We start from the raw sequence: 13186 nt of genomic DNA, 5'->3' as shown, positions 1-13186 counted from the left end.
CCAATGTAAGAGTTACATTATTGCGATATACCAAATACCGGAGAAAGAAAGTGACTGGGTATGCAAACGTGTATGGTAATACATGAAAGATATATATCGTATATACATACATCATATACTGTTTGGTAGATACAATGTATGTCTATGTACCTACCATTAACCAAATACATATCAATAAAGTCAATGCATCGTTTTAATCAATCGAACCAATACTTTGAGCTATTTATTATTTGCAACATAGCAAATGTGTCGCATATCGTAAAAAGGAAATTTCCAAAGTTTATGGTAACATTAAAAGCTTCACTTTGCCTTTGGCAGACGCACCTTTTTTGCGAAAAACCTTCAAATAAGGAAAAGGTCCGAAATCGATTCGATCGCAGGAAAGAAAGTTTCTGGCGAAAGACCGAGTTGCGAAACAAAGTCGTACACTTTGTACACGGGCATCAATTGCTTCATTTTTATCCGTCAATTTTACATTGTATACACATATATATAATCAATTCTTGGCCAACACTAAGCAAAGTTGCTACATTTAAAGAAAAAACTAAAAAATATTTACTAAATTTTCGCCACGTGAGCAGAGTGAGGTTAACAGGTATCGGCCAACAGAGTCGGGTAAGTTTTCGTTGATGTTTCAACACAAACGATTCGGTTGTTTCGGTTGGCAGCGATAGAGAATACTTGACGATTCAATGACAATTATAACAGAGCACGTGACATTTTTAAATAAATCAAAAGAAAAATCGTGAAATACAAATCACACCGGTTCCGTGAAACGACGACGGTTCACGAAACGTAACGATACGCTTTTGCTAAAGGTGGCGACACTGTAGCGTTACCACACCACGGAAACCCTAGGATCTTTAATTTTTGCCGCTCAAAAAGAAAATTACCAGCCCAGACGCTCAATCAAAATCTTTTCTTCTTCGAACAGATATTTTGATTGGTGCTTAAACTGGTGTCTTTCCCTTAGAATTATAAAATTAATTCTCTCTGGTTAATATGTAACGTCATAGGTGAAATCGTTCCTAACCTGCATATGTTAACCTGTCAAAATTGTTTAAACTGTAATTTCCATTAGGTAAGTCGTTTCATTTCTAAAAGTTTATTAATTTTCAATGAGTTTACCCGATTATTCGTTTACGTACACGATAACGTACATGATACAGATTCGTACATAAACACAAAGTGGATTCTCGATCATTCAAGTATTTATTTATGTACATATAATACATCACACGACGTATTTCGTATGTTTTAAATACCGTGCCATAAATATTAAATAGTTGTGTACGAATGATTGCCTGCATTACGTCTATATTAATTAAATAATGATAATGTACACTACTGTACACTCGACTATTAACGTTTACACATATGACAAACATCGACGAGTAACGTCAAAATCAATTCTGCATACATATGTATGTATAGAAAGAACTTTCGTACTGTTTCCTTGTATTAATAACGAATAAACATTATATTATCGAGGAAACCTGAAGGTATTCGTAAAACTTTTAAACATTTGCCTATGTATGTATGTCACAAATACTGTATAGTGCATGATACATCATACATACGTTTTCGAAAAAAAATTTAAATAAAAATTGATTTTAACGCGGTACGAATAATAACACTACAAGTCTGCTATATAGAAAAGAATCCTAGCGCTAGAATCCGATGAAAAAGTTCGATTGCAAGTAAAACTAGCATAACAAATGCATCAAGTTGCTAATGAACTGAACAAATTTGACGCATATATCCGATTTGAAAGAGGTTTAATGTTAATTAGAACCAGAGGTCGCTGGAACGGTTCTGAATGAATTTTTATCCGCCCCAAGGGTAGAAGGATTTGATGAAACGAACGTATTCACGGTATTGTCGGGGTTTTCTTCTGATCATTTTGTTGCGTACTGCACGCCACTGCGCCCTCTTGCTAGGTTTTGACTCTGCAATTGCCCTGCAATAGACGATAAACTCGAGATCTCGTACAACCATCTCTAATGCACGTACATACAAAATAGATTCTAATAATAAATAAATAAATAAACAAATTAAAAGACTTGAACGAAGAAAAATGATCTTGACATCAGCATTTATATTACAAACCAATCGTTATCGTCGTCGGCAATTTCTTCTTCCGTTGGGTAATCGTTCTCGTGTATCTTGTTATACAAGTGCACAGGGTTTTCATTTTCGTCTACGGCATTTTCAATGCTTTCTCCGTTGAGAAATTCATCTTGAAAACGTGTAAATATGTTAATGTTAAAATTGTAATAGCGTTAACAAACTCGAAACCTATCATTGATACAGCATACACTAATTACCTGCCCTGATCGACGCAAGTTTTAGTAATTTTGATAACCTCGGTATCTGATTAGATTAAACATGGCGCTAATAGTTTTCAAAGAGTTCTAAAACCGCGGTTGGTCCAATACTAATATTGTATGTTACTATGGTACATGTCACTGACCTTTCAAGTTGCTGAGTACACGAGGATCGTCAAGAGTGGGCCCCACGATCGTCATCAGGTGTTGCTCGCGACTGGGTTTCAGATTGAAATAGGTTTCCTGTGCCCTTTTTCCGCCCCAATTATAAAACGGAATCTCAATTTTCGACATTTTCGACGTTTTTTTATCATTGCTTCCATAGTCGAACCTGCCCCGATTGTCCCGTTCGTTTCGATCGTACATAAAATTGTCCCGTTTCACTCGAGTTAGGACGTTCGACAGAGAGTACGATGGTTTTCCTTGATCGTACGGTACGCGAATGGATTCACGAATGCAGAGGTTCGGCCCGTGCAAGCTTACCCTCCTGTCTCCCCACCAGTAAACCCAACGTTCCTTATTCTGAAGTAAATCCTGAAATTCCTTTGGCAGAAAATAGTTTTTAACGATCGTTCGCTTAACTTTTAGAGCAGGCATGTCAAACACACGCTGATCAATTGAATTTTAAGGCTGACTTTTTCAATGCTAGACAACAGAGATCGCGTTTTCTTCAATTTTGAAACAAACATATCGAATCAAGATTTCATACCAAATCTTGACCTCTCGGTAATGCAGTAAAATAATTTAAATACTATATCCACGCGTGTTTTAAAATAAATTAAGTTAACTGTGTCAAATCCAATAGGCGTTCACTGAAATGTAGATTTCCAAATATTTTGTCAAAGTAGAAAATTAGTTTGAAATATAAATGAATCGTTTGACGTGCCGTCTGCCTTGGAATAAATATGGGAAAACAATGCAACGCCATAACTCGAGCTCACCTTGCCCTTTGGAGTCAAATCGAGCCACGATTCTGTACCTGTCCTTTTCTTCGCACTGATATTCATGTTCGAATCGAGCCCCGGATCACACTCGACGTTTCTACTATTTTGCGGTTCATTTTCTAAAATCAAGATAATACGCGTGTAACGATATATAAAATTCATTTTCTAACAATTCTTATTCCGCAATGGGTTAAATTTAAGGTACATACATGCATTCGTGTGTCGTATAAAAATGTATAGTTACGAAACTGTTACCTGCTACAATGGCGTTTGGATCGGGCTCTTTTCTCATTTCTTCTACCTCGAACGACCCCTCTTTCGACACGTTGCCCCCATTTTTAAACTGGTCAATTTCGGGATCTCCGACAACCACGCATATCAAAAGGGAGACGATTAGCAGCGACGACATCCACATGTCTAAAACAAATCAATCATTTTAGAAGGAATTATTATTTATTAATATAATAAATGGTGCGTGGTGGTGGTGGTGGTTCGTGTTTAATATGAAAAACGAAAACGGTTTCTGGCGTAAAAAAAGTAACGGATGACGCGTGTATTTTCATAAAACTTTAAACAGTATTCGTAAGATCAAAGTAGTATAACATAATAATAACAAGATGCTGCTCTTTTGCTTGTCTGTTCCTGATAGCAATTATTTCATCACTTTGTTCTATACCAATAATCTTTTTATAGTTCTAAATTCAAATTCTATAAAGTAAATTTGAATTCGAATATAGTAAGATTACTATGTTCTATTTAAGCAAGAAAAATAGTAGTATTTGCAGTGGTTTCGTAGAAAACAGCTTGTAACGCTTAGCTCGGTTCATCCTGTACCGGGCTTGTACTGTTAAAATAGAATAATCTCTTGCAAAAATAAGAGAGAAGGGGCACGATATTCCGTCTGATGAGAACGGTGGGTAGTATGCATAATCAGATTTTATGCGAGAACAAAGATATTAGCTCTAACTTTGCTGAAAATGGCATCGTAAGCACACACTGTAATCTTCTTTACGAAAAAATAATCTGCTAATTGCATGCTTCTATTAAAGTCGTATTTATCGTGTACCTAGGAAGAAATATGTATATCGTACGTATAATCGTGTATGTGTTTCTACGCGTACACGTCAAAATGGATTCTCGTAGGTGATACGTTAATACGTAAAAAATATTCGAGTAGTTTTTAATTATTGCGTTTCAATGTCAGTAAGAGAAAGAAAGTTACGAAAATATTATAATATCGCATATTCTTATATCGAGGCTTTTTTCGTCGATCGATGCTTTTACAATAATAGTAAAACAATGACGTATATACAGAGAGGAAGGCGAAATGCACTTTCGTCAGCATACGTGTTAAAATTTAGTTAGCGAACGCTTTCAAACCTGTCATCGAAGTTCTTGTTTGTTTTCAGACGCCATTTATGTTTACGGCCTTACCCCCGATACTGGAAATCTTTTTTCCCGAAAACACGTATTCCACGATCTCCTCTGCGATTTTCTATAATACGTTGCGAGTTCAAAACACTTTTCAAACAATTTATTTGGAACGAAACCTGTACGATTCTACGTTAAAATTAAAATTATCGTTTTTATCGTTCATTAGTTATTGTACTCGAAACAACAAATGCTTTAAATATTTATTTTGGTTCCAACTCTCTGAACATGGTCATTCGAACGATCACATAATTTGATGTTAATGAAATTGGACAAACAGTGTCCTAACTTTCTTATTAAAGATAACGATTAAAAACTAGCATCAATAATTTTGTCCATGTTCATATTTCTTTCGTAAAGACTGTTTTTGTAACGTAACTGGACTAACATAAAAAACTAGACGAAATTCTCGTCTAACGAGTAAAAATGTTGCACAGAGATTAACGACTTGTCACCAATTACCGGTAAAGTAACAATGTTTGTTTGTGTATTATGTTAAATGTGTGTTACGCTCACCTTCGATGGGGCACAACGATTACGATCACTCGATATGAAATAAAATACACGCGTGTATACCTGAAGCACGAGCTTCGGAGTAAAATAAGTTATAGAATGACCAGGAACGATACGCGTCGCTCTTCTTATACCCGCCACGCGGTTCCGCCAGCGCGCTCTCCGATTGGTCCAAAAAATCAACCCCTGCTCTGTTAACCGTCTCTTTCACGCTTACCATCATTGCTCGGTTTAACGTCTTTGTCACTCGGTTTCTTCGCATTTACAACCCTCTCCATTTCGAATCTTCATCCCCCCACTTCCCTGCTGCACTACAGCCATTTTTGTTCCTTTACATTTACCGCGGTAATTGTTGCATATATTTTTCATCGGTACACGAGCTTTTCTCTTCATTTATTTATTATGCATACCGATAATCAGATTAGAAACCGTTTTAAAATTTCAAGGTATAAATGTATCCTCTATCTTCTTTTCTAATTTCTCAGACAACTCAACCACTTGAGGATTCTAGGATTTATCAAAGTTTTTAACGTACATACGTTCTTCTATGTTATCTAACGTTGCTATTTGGTATACTTTTACGAAATAATAATATGCTTCGAGGCGAATAGCCGCGAGCTTGATTATTTTACATAATCGATAGAAATTTACGGTTCGAAAGAATATATCAGTCTATGTATACACGATATTGAATCAGTCTCGAATCATTTAATCTTCACTTTTTCCATAAATATATAAGAGTGGAGATTAAATTCTAGGGTCGGATAATTGACGATCGATATGTTCGTCGTTGGATTACTTTATGTCGAAATTAAAATTGATATTGGACATTTTTCTTTCGTCTATGTAAAATGCAAAGGATCATTCGATCGAAACAACGATTCGACACGTATGTGTACATATTCCACGTGTATTTCAGCAGATTTTTGTTAGTTATACGCGATAACGATCGAACGATTTATCGATTTGTTCGGTGAAAGATGATGACATTTTCAAACTAGAATTTTTTAAGTCAGAAAACATTTTTATAATGAAGAAAAGAATATGCGAAAATGCGAGAAAAATGGGGGTAGCATATGCGCGTAAAGGTTAAAAATGTGTTACTTCGCGTCCTAAAAGATTATCGCACGTTGCCATCGTAAATTTTCGTTCCATGCAACGTAATATTTCAGGTTTGATATTTAACAAAACACTTAAATACGTAACTACCTTTCTAGCTTCTAATTACTAGTATCGGTAATAAGATTATTAGTAATTTGTAGAAATCGTTGTTTGTTGTTGTCAGACTCTCGTGCTTCTAATTCCGCGAGGGAACAGAAGAAGGATCGATGGATAAATAATCCGTCCATCGAGCCGATTTTCCGTTGTCTTTTAATACGAAGTAATTACCAACGAGTAGATAGAGTATGTGCTACTTTAAGTATGGTGGAAAAATGAATGACTTTTCTTATTGTTGCAAAGCGAATAAAATAGCTAGCTGGAAACGCGACTCTAGGGAGGAAACTGTTTTCCAAAGATTGTTCGTTCCAATTGACTCTTGAGGTCGTTGTAACTTCGAAGGTTTCCTCGTTAAAATACATTGGTACGTATAATACGATACTACGTGGAAGAAAACTCACGGTAGTGTTACAAACAGTTAACAAAAATCGTTATTGCTCTCGGTTCTATTAAATTTATCAAAATAAATGATAACACTCGAATGAGTGATACACTTGTTGTTTCAACGCCACTGCTTATGGATAAGAAATTACCAAAACGTGATTGGTTCTTCGGTATTTACGACCACCCTGTCACGATTACGAGCTTTAAGGTTTAAGAGACCGAAACGACTCGAGTTATTGACATATTTGTCGAAATAAATTAACGTTACAGATTTATCCAAGGTGTTAATTCGCAAAACGAGATACTCTGTTTCCTTTCTGCATAAAAAACGGTACACATAATCGTAAGAATTTTACAGTGTGTGAAAGTCGTGCTTAATGCTCGGACTTCTTACGTAATCTAATAAAGTAAAAATCGACCAAGCGCACGTAATTATATTTCACGTCTTTCGTTCGACTAACTTTTCCAAACGAATAGAAAATTAGTACAGTGAAACAGTATGTAGGAATTCGTATATATTTTATTCGTACAACGATGGGCACGCAATCGTATTTAAGCAGTCCTCGCAGAAGGATCGAGCTTCCTTCGTCAACTTACTCGCCAACAAACTGAATTTTAACTCCGTTTTACATTTATTCGGAACAAGAGTACACATGCGTTAATGCACGAGCAGAAGAACTAAAGTTTATTCTTTTCAGATAAGGAACCGATTCACCGTATATTTAAAAGAAAAACTATCGAAAATGGTGAGATAACGTTCTCTGTAACCGAAGAATGTGTGCATTAAGTTATGGTATTTGTTAAAACGATGGCATTCCTGTCTCTTTTTACTTGTCCGTAGAAATTCCGATTTCTAGGCGATGGAGATTGCCCCGATTGGCTCCTGGCAGAAATCAACACTTTGTCCCGCATGGTACGAGCTTTGATCTATTCTATAGTTTCGATTTTATTAGAAAAAAAAGAACAAATATTGTATAGTACAGTTTCACGATTATTTTCTTTCTTCCTAGACGTCTATAAAAATCAAAATATTGGGTCAAACGGTTGCAAAATATCTCACGGAAGGAGAACTTGACGTAAGCGCAAATCCATCATTTATTTTGTATAGCGAAAGAAAACTATAAATAAAGCATGTCTTGTGTACTACATACGCGTAGAATTGTTCAATAATTTTTCAACATATTATAAAACTTTCTAATAATAATTATAATTTTTCCCGTGCTTCCATGTTTGCAGGAAGAAAAAATAAAAAAAATTACCCAAGACGCTAAAGTTGGTAAGTGGAACGAAGTTTATCCCTTCGAAATTAGCTACACGGCACGTTCTTTCGATTCTATCGTTGGTTTTGTTTCTAAATCGCAAAGAATTGGACGATGCAAAGGCTATGGTGGCGGCTCTTGAATTAATTTTCTCGTCATCTGCTCGATATGGGGTTTCCGCCGCCGATTTAAGCAGCGAACTACAACAGCTCGGTCTGCCACGAGAACATAGTGCAGCGATCGCTAGATTGCACACAGATTATTGCCCTCAAATCACAGTTGCTCTGTCCTCGCAATCTTTGAGGGGTAATTACGATTTAAATCCCGTTCGAATATCGCTAAAGTTCTTTCGCGTTGATCGAATAAAAGAATCTGCGTTGTAAAATCTGTTCAGTCAGCCGATTATCATCGATCGAAGTATTGAGTTGCGACGGCTTGTCGCCATTTTCTACGGTGTCTCTCAAGGTAAAGAAATTAGACGGCATCGGGGAAAATTCTACTATCAATATCTCCAAGGATGATGTTCAAGTTCTTTTAACAGGTGAGAATTTAATATTCGCTAATACGTTTATATTTAATTATCACTAATTGTTTGTCCTCCGTTCCCAGAATTACGGAAAGCCAAGTCATTGATGGAGAATCTATAAGTACCTTATATCCATTATACACTTCTGTTTATCAAATAAAACAATAACACAGCGATCTATACTATGAAACAGCTAAACTATCTGTTGTTCACGATTTATTGCATTCCCTCCCTTATTGCAAGCTTTTCGCCCGGTTTTATTCCCATTTACCATACCGATCACTTACCGGAAGTCGAAGTAGTCGATCTTGTAGAACGCGCTTAATGCTAGATCTATATGATCGCATTGAAACGCGGTTTTTCTTTTAGTTACAATACACGTTACTAGGGTTAAACTTGAACGATGAAAGTATCTACTTGGTTTATTTCCAAATCCAATTACTATGTTATTTTTCACCGACGCAGTAACTAAAAATGATAGGCTATAAAAGGGTTTTATAATCTTTAAGTTATAATGTATATTTATTATATTATCATTTTTGTCATATAGCATAACATTGTTATTTCTATAATAATAATAATAATAATAATAATAATAATAATAATAATAATAATAATCATAGCACCATGAACACTCCACAGTAAGTATTTTAATTCGTTATTCGAAAAACGCGACGCGCCGATGCGCTTCAAGGGGTGAGAACCGCGACTTGAATAATATATAATCGTGAAAGACTGCAGTCGCTTATGTTTGTGGTGCAATCTCGTTAAGGACAGAGGACCCGCCTGTGAATGACTAGATGACTTTTTTTTTAACATTAGGAAACGATATTTTTCTGACTAGAACCTTGGCGTACCCGACAGTTAACGTACTCTGATCTATCGTGCCATAGAATGTAGATTGCTTTCATTCGAGAACACCGACTATTTGACCGTGTTATTCGATCGGGTCTGAAATTAGTTGAGAAACGTTTGGATTTAGGAAAACATAGAACACGAACGTCAAGACCGAACGAGAACATTTACCCCGTTAAATTCGAGAGTCGGAACACGTGTTTAATCGGAAAGAAACATCAGCCGGCTTTTTAAATAGATATTCAAATAAAATCCTATCACCGTTCTCACACCCGATAAGCACCGCGTTTTAGGGGTTCGTACAGGTGTCGAGGCTCACATTTCGTAATTCTTTATCGTTATTTCTTTTTTTTGCACAATTAAGTTTGTTTCTATTTTCTTTTGCCCTTGCATCCGTATTACATATGCATATACATATACATGTACATATTTTTATAAATATAGACACATATATGTATACTTATTTGCGTGTGTGTGTGTCTGTGTACGTATGTGTGTGTGTGTATATATATTTTATTCATCTCACCTTCGTATTTGTTCTAAACTGTCTTAGTGAAAGCTCGTTCTCAATATTTATACTCTTCCTCCCTTCAATTTAAATTCGTCTCTTATTTTTCACATACTCGTCGACGTGTGCCTTCGATCGTTCATTACGTATCGATAATAGTTTTATTCATTTATTTATGTCTCTCGTATCCGTTAAATTCGATTTCATAATTTTAACATCCTACCTAAATAGCTGGTCTTTATTACTTGTCAATAAATAATACATAAATACATAGGTACATGCTTCGTCGTCATCACACATTTACTTTCCTAACTTTTTCATTCACGAGTAATGAAACTTTTCTCTCGTTAATAATCGTCTCTCGTAATGATAGGCGACGGTGGCGTTGTTCGTCGCGAAAAGAACAGCAGCAACAACAGTAACAGCAATAGCAATAGTAATGGTGGTACCAATATCAACGACGATGATAACGATAAGAAAAGTAACAACGATAACGATCGTGGTGCCAGCGGTACCGAGATATAATAGTAATAATGCGATGGTTATATTGGCGGTGAGAGTAACGATGACGAATTCTACTACTACTAACGGTAGTAATAATAATAATAATAATAATAATAATCGAAATATTAAATATTAGTCATCACGTTTCAGATGAAGTACCGTGAAACCGTTTTCAGTTTTAGTCTCGCGTTCATAGACGTTAATCGTTATACGTATTTAAACCCATAGTCAGCATCATCGTTATCATTATCATCGTTGTTAAAAGTATTGTAGCATCATTGTCTCTTGTTCTCGTAGAATTTGTCCGGTATCGATCGTTGGTCAACAGAACGTGTATTTTGTGTAACGAAGAGACATGTACGTAAGTAGAAAAATCTGAATAAATTTAAATTTCTCTGCTACGAGACCGAACCAGTCTCGTCTCGTCTCTCTCGCGGGATAACAGCGACCAACGAAATATTTAATAATTCCTTCAGGAGAAAATATCGGAGTCTGCGCATTCTCAGGAGATATCTCAGGTCAGCGAATTATTCGTTGATCGAACGAACGTCATACAGGTCTCGTACGATTCTCATGATCGGTACGACATGACACGACACGACACCGCGATAGATCGCGCCGTTTTGGTCTAATCTGAAAAATGGTGCGGCGCGTTTTTAATTCATAACTTTCTCATTCTCGAACGTGGCATTCCGATTTATTAGAAACGAAACAATCGGCTTCTAGAAAACGCCTACGAACGGATCGTATGGTTACGGGAGGACCAACAACTCTGTTTGGAACGCGTCTCGGATTAAACGGGTCGTGATCAAAGAGGCAAATGGTGCGCATTTTAAACATTTCTCATATCTCGTTTTGAAACGTGGCATTCTGATTCACTAGAAACGAGACGATCGGCTTCTAGAAAACGCCTACGAACGGATTGTATGGTTAGGGGCGATCAACTCTGTTTGGAACGCGTCTCCGGTTGAACGGGTCGTGATTGAACAGAGATTTTCGCCCCAATAAAATTATCGAACGTGGACTTTGTCCATTGGATGAATATTGTACGAATTTATCGCCGTCTCGATTATTTATTCCGACACTTGAACTTCCTTCGGCGCGAGAAGAAGAATCCCTTTCAGCAGATCACCTCTGTACGGGCTCGAATAATTTATCGGAATGGAACATTTACATTCGCAATCATTAACGCGTCACTGGTTTGATTTTCCATCTAAATCTATTCGATTATTAACGACCATCGAAGCTCATCCTTTAAAACTTACGACTGTGTATTTCTATTCTCTATAGTATAGAAACACTGCATAGATAATTCCTATCTAATACTTGACGATGCATATAGTCGTTTATCTATACTCGAATAGACATTTACCACGAGAAAGTTGACCGTTAATCGCGAATCGGATAAATTCGATTAAAATTCGAATCGACCTATTGCCCTCCGAAACATTAAAGCAGTCGACGAAGAATCGTCTTTCTTCATCGTCGGTCTTACTTTTTTTTTAGTCGTTGACACCCTGTATTTCTTCTGTCGTGTACAGTGTTCATATTATCGACCGTTGCCTAGTTCCTGTCTGCTTCGATATCCCTAGACTCCTTTTCTAGTGACCCACTGACCTCTTAAAGCGGCAAACGTTTCGAAATATAAAAGGGTATTTGTTTCGCGATGACGAACATCTCTTCGTATTCCCGACGAATACTAATGGCGGATAGTGGATTCCGTTTAATGAAACTGTAATATTCTGCGTCGATTTTTTAGGATACATCCGATGCGGTGATCGTGACTAGGCTCTGGAATCGATCGTAGGTTTCGTTTTGTTCATCTTGCAAACGTCGAGCTTCGGATCTTTCACAGCCCTTTGCTTCTTAGGTTTCTCCCTTTATTCCTTGCTCTGGCAGTAATGCGTCCAGACGCATACTCTCTGTTCGGCCATTCCAGGTAACTGGCATCTTTAGAAATTGATCATTAAACGATAGACACCGTAGGCTAATTATTTTCTTTACCCAGAGGCGAGTTCGTAGATCGTACACGGGCGGGAAGAAGGGATAATTTTCACGTCCTATATTTACCGTTGTTTTAGCTTTAACGTTCATCTTTTTTTTCTTTTGTTTTTTTGTAACGCGGGTTCGAGGCGGAACAACGGTAAATCGAAGGAGCGAGGAAGAAAAGATCGGTAGAGTTCGGTTACCTAAATCTACGAATAAATCTGGCTAGAATTCGTGCGATAAAGTGTGAGGGTAATTTCTTCTGCCCGGTATAAACTACGAAACTCCGCAAGACCGCGATGGGGCATCGCGATCGATCTCTGAACGAACATGGTGTAGCCTGTTTGTAGGATTTGTCGAAATTCGAGGAACTCGGTAGGTGTATAGTAGGGACGGCGGTTCGCGGCGCCTCGATATTTCATGGAAACGAGTCCAGAAACGAAGCGATGGTGTATTTTCTGGACACCGCTCAGAACTCGACTATTACGGCTGAGCAGGCTGCCAATCCCTAGAATTCGAGTCTGTAGGCACTGCAGCTAGTCTCATGGTCCTGGAGGTTGATCGTGCACCGGGACGCCGACGGCGAGAGGTCGATATGGTTCGTAGCGAGAACCTCCTCGTTGTCGGCAACCCAATAGCCCAAAGTGTCCGTGTCGTAGGTTGGTATTATGGTCACTTCTAAAAAAGGCGTAAAGTTAAGGACGATCCATGAATTGTTCGAACCGCGAGTC

At 37.3% G+C, this 13186-nt stretch overlaps 2 protein-coding genes across 2 annotated transcripts in view; one reads left to right on the top strand and one right to left on the bottom strand.

Moving 5' to 3' along the window:
- The first annotated feature begins 1001 nt into the window (after window positions 1–1001).
- LOC122396335 (COMM domain-containing protein 4) lies at window positions 1002–8775 on the top strand. Its single transcript, XM_043394636.1, has 8 exons — window positions 1002–1081; window positions 7516–7563; window positions 7659–7730; window positions 7828–7893; window positions 8054–8093; window positions 8182–8382; window positions 8471–8617; window positions 8686–8775. Exons 2-8 carry the CDS (start codon window positions 7561–7563, stop codon window positions 8721–8723), a joined length of 567 nt encoding a protein of 188 aa, XP_043250571.1. The 5' UTR covers window positions 1002–1081; window positions 7516–7560; the 3' UTR covers window positions 8724–8775.
- A 508-nt stretch (window positions 8776–9283) lies between these two features.
- Window positions 9284–13186, bottom strand: part of LOC122396406 (microtubule-associated protein futsch) — a 36285-nt gene continuing 32382 nt past the window's right edge. The window contains exon 9 of the mRNA XM_043394764.1: window positions 9284–13133. Within this exon, the coding sequence (XP_043250699.1) occupies window positions 12964–13133 (170 nt within the window). The 3' untranslated portion in view covers window positions 9284–12963. The remainder of the gene's footprint in view (window positions 13134–13186) is intronic.

The sequence above is a fragment of the Colletes gigas genome, unplaced genomic scaffold (genome assembly GCF_013123115.1).
Source record: "Colletes gigas isolate AHSC1104 unplaced genomic scaffold, ASM1312311v1 Colletes_gigas_Sc00007, whole genome shotgun sequence".
Lineage (NCBI taxonomy): Eukaryota > Metazoa > Arthropoda > Insecta > Hymenoptera > Colletidae > Colletes > Colletes gigas.
Note: the sequence above shows the minus strand (reverse complement) of the source record. Positions and strands in the feature narration are given on the sequence as shown.

Bases quoted from the DNA above. Each gene is read 5' to 3' on its own strand.
- LOC122396335 (XM_043394636.1), top strand. The intron at 7,731-7,827 runs GTACGAGCTTTG...CTTTCTTCCTAG, and splicing joins TCAACACTTTGTCCCGCATG to ACGTCTATAAAAATCAAAAT. The intron at 8,383-8,470 runs GTAATTACGATT...AAATCTGTTCAG, and splicing joins GTCCTCGCAATCTTTGAGGG to TCAGCCGATTATCATCGATC.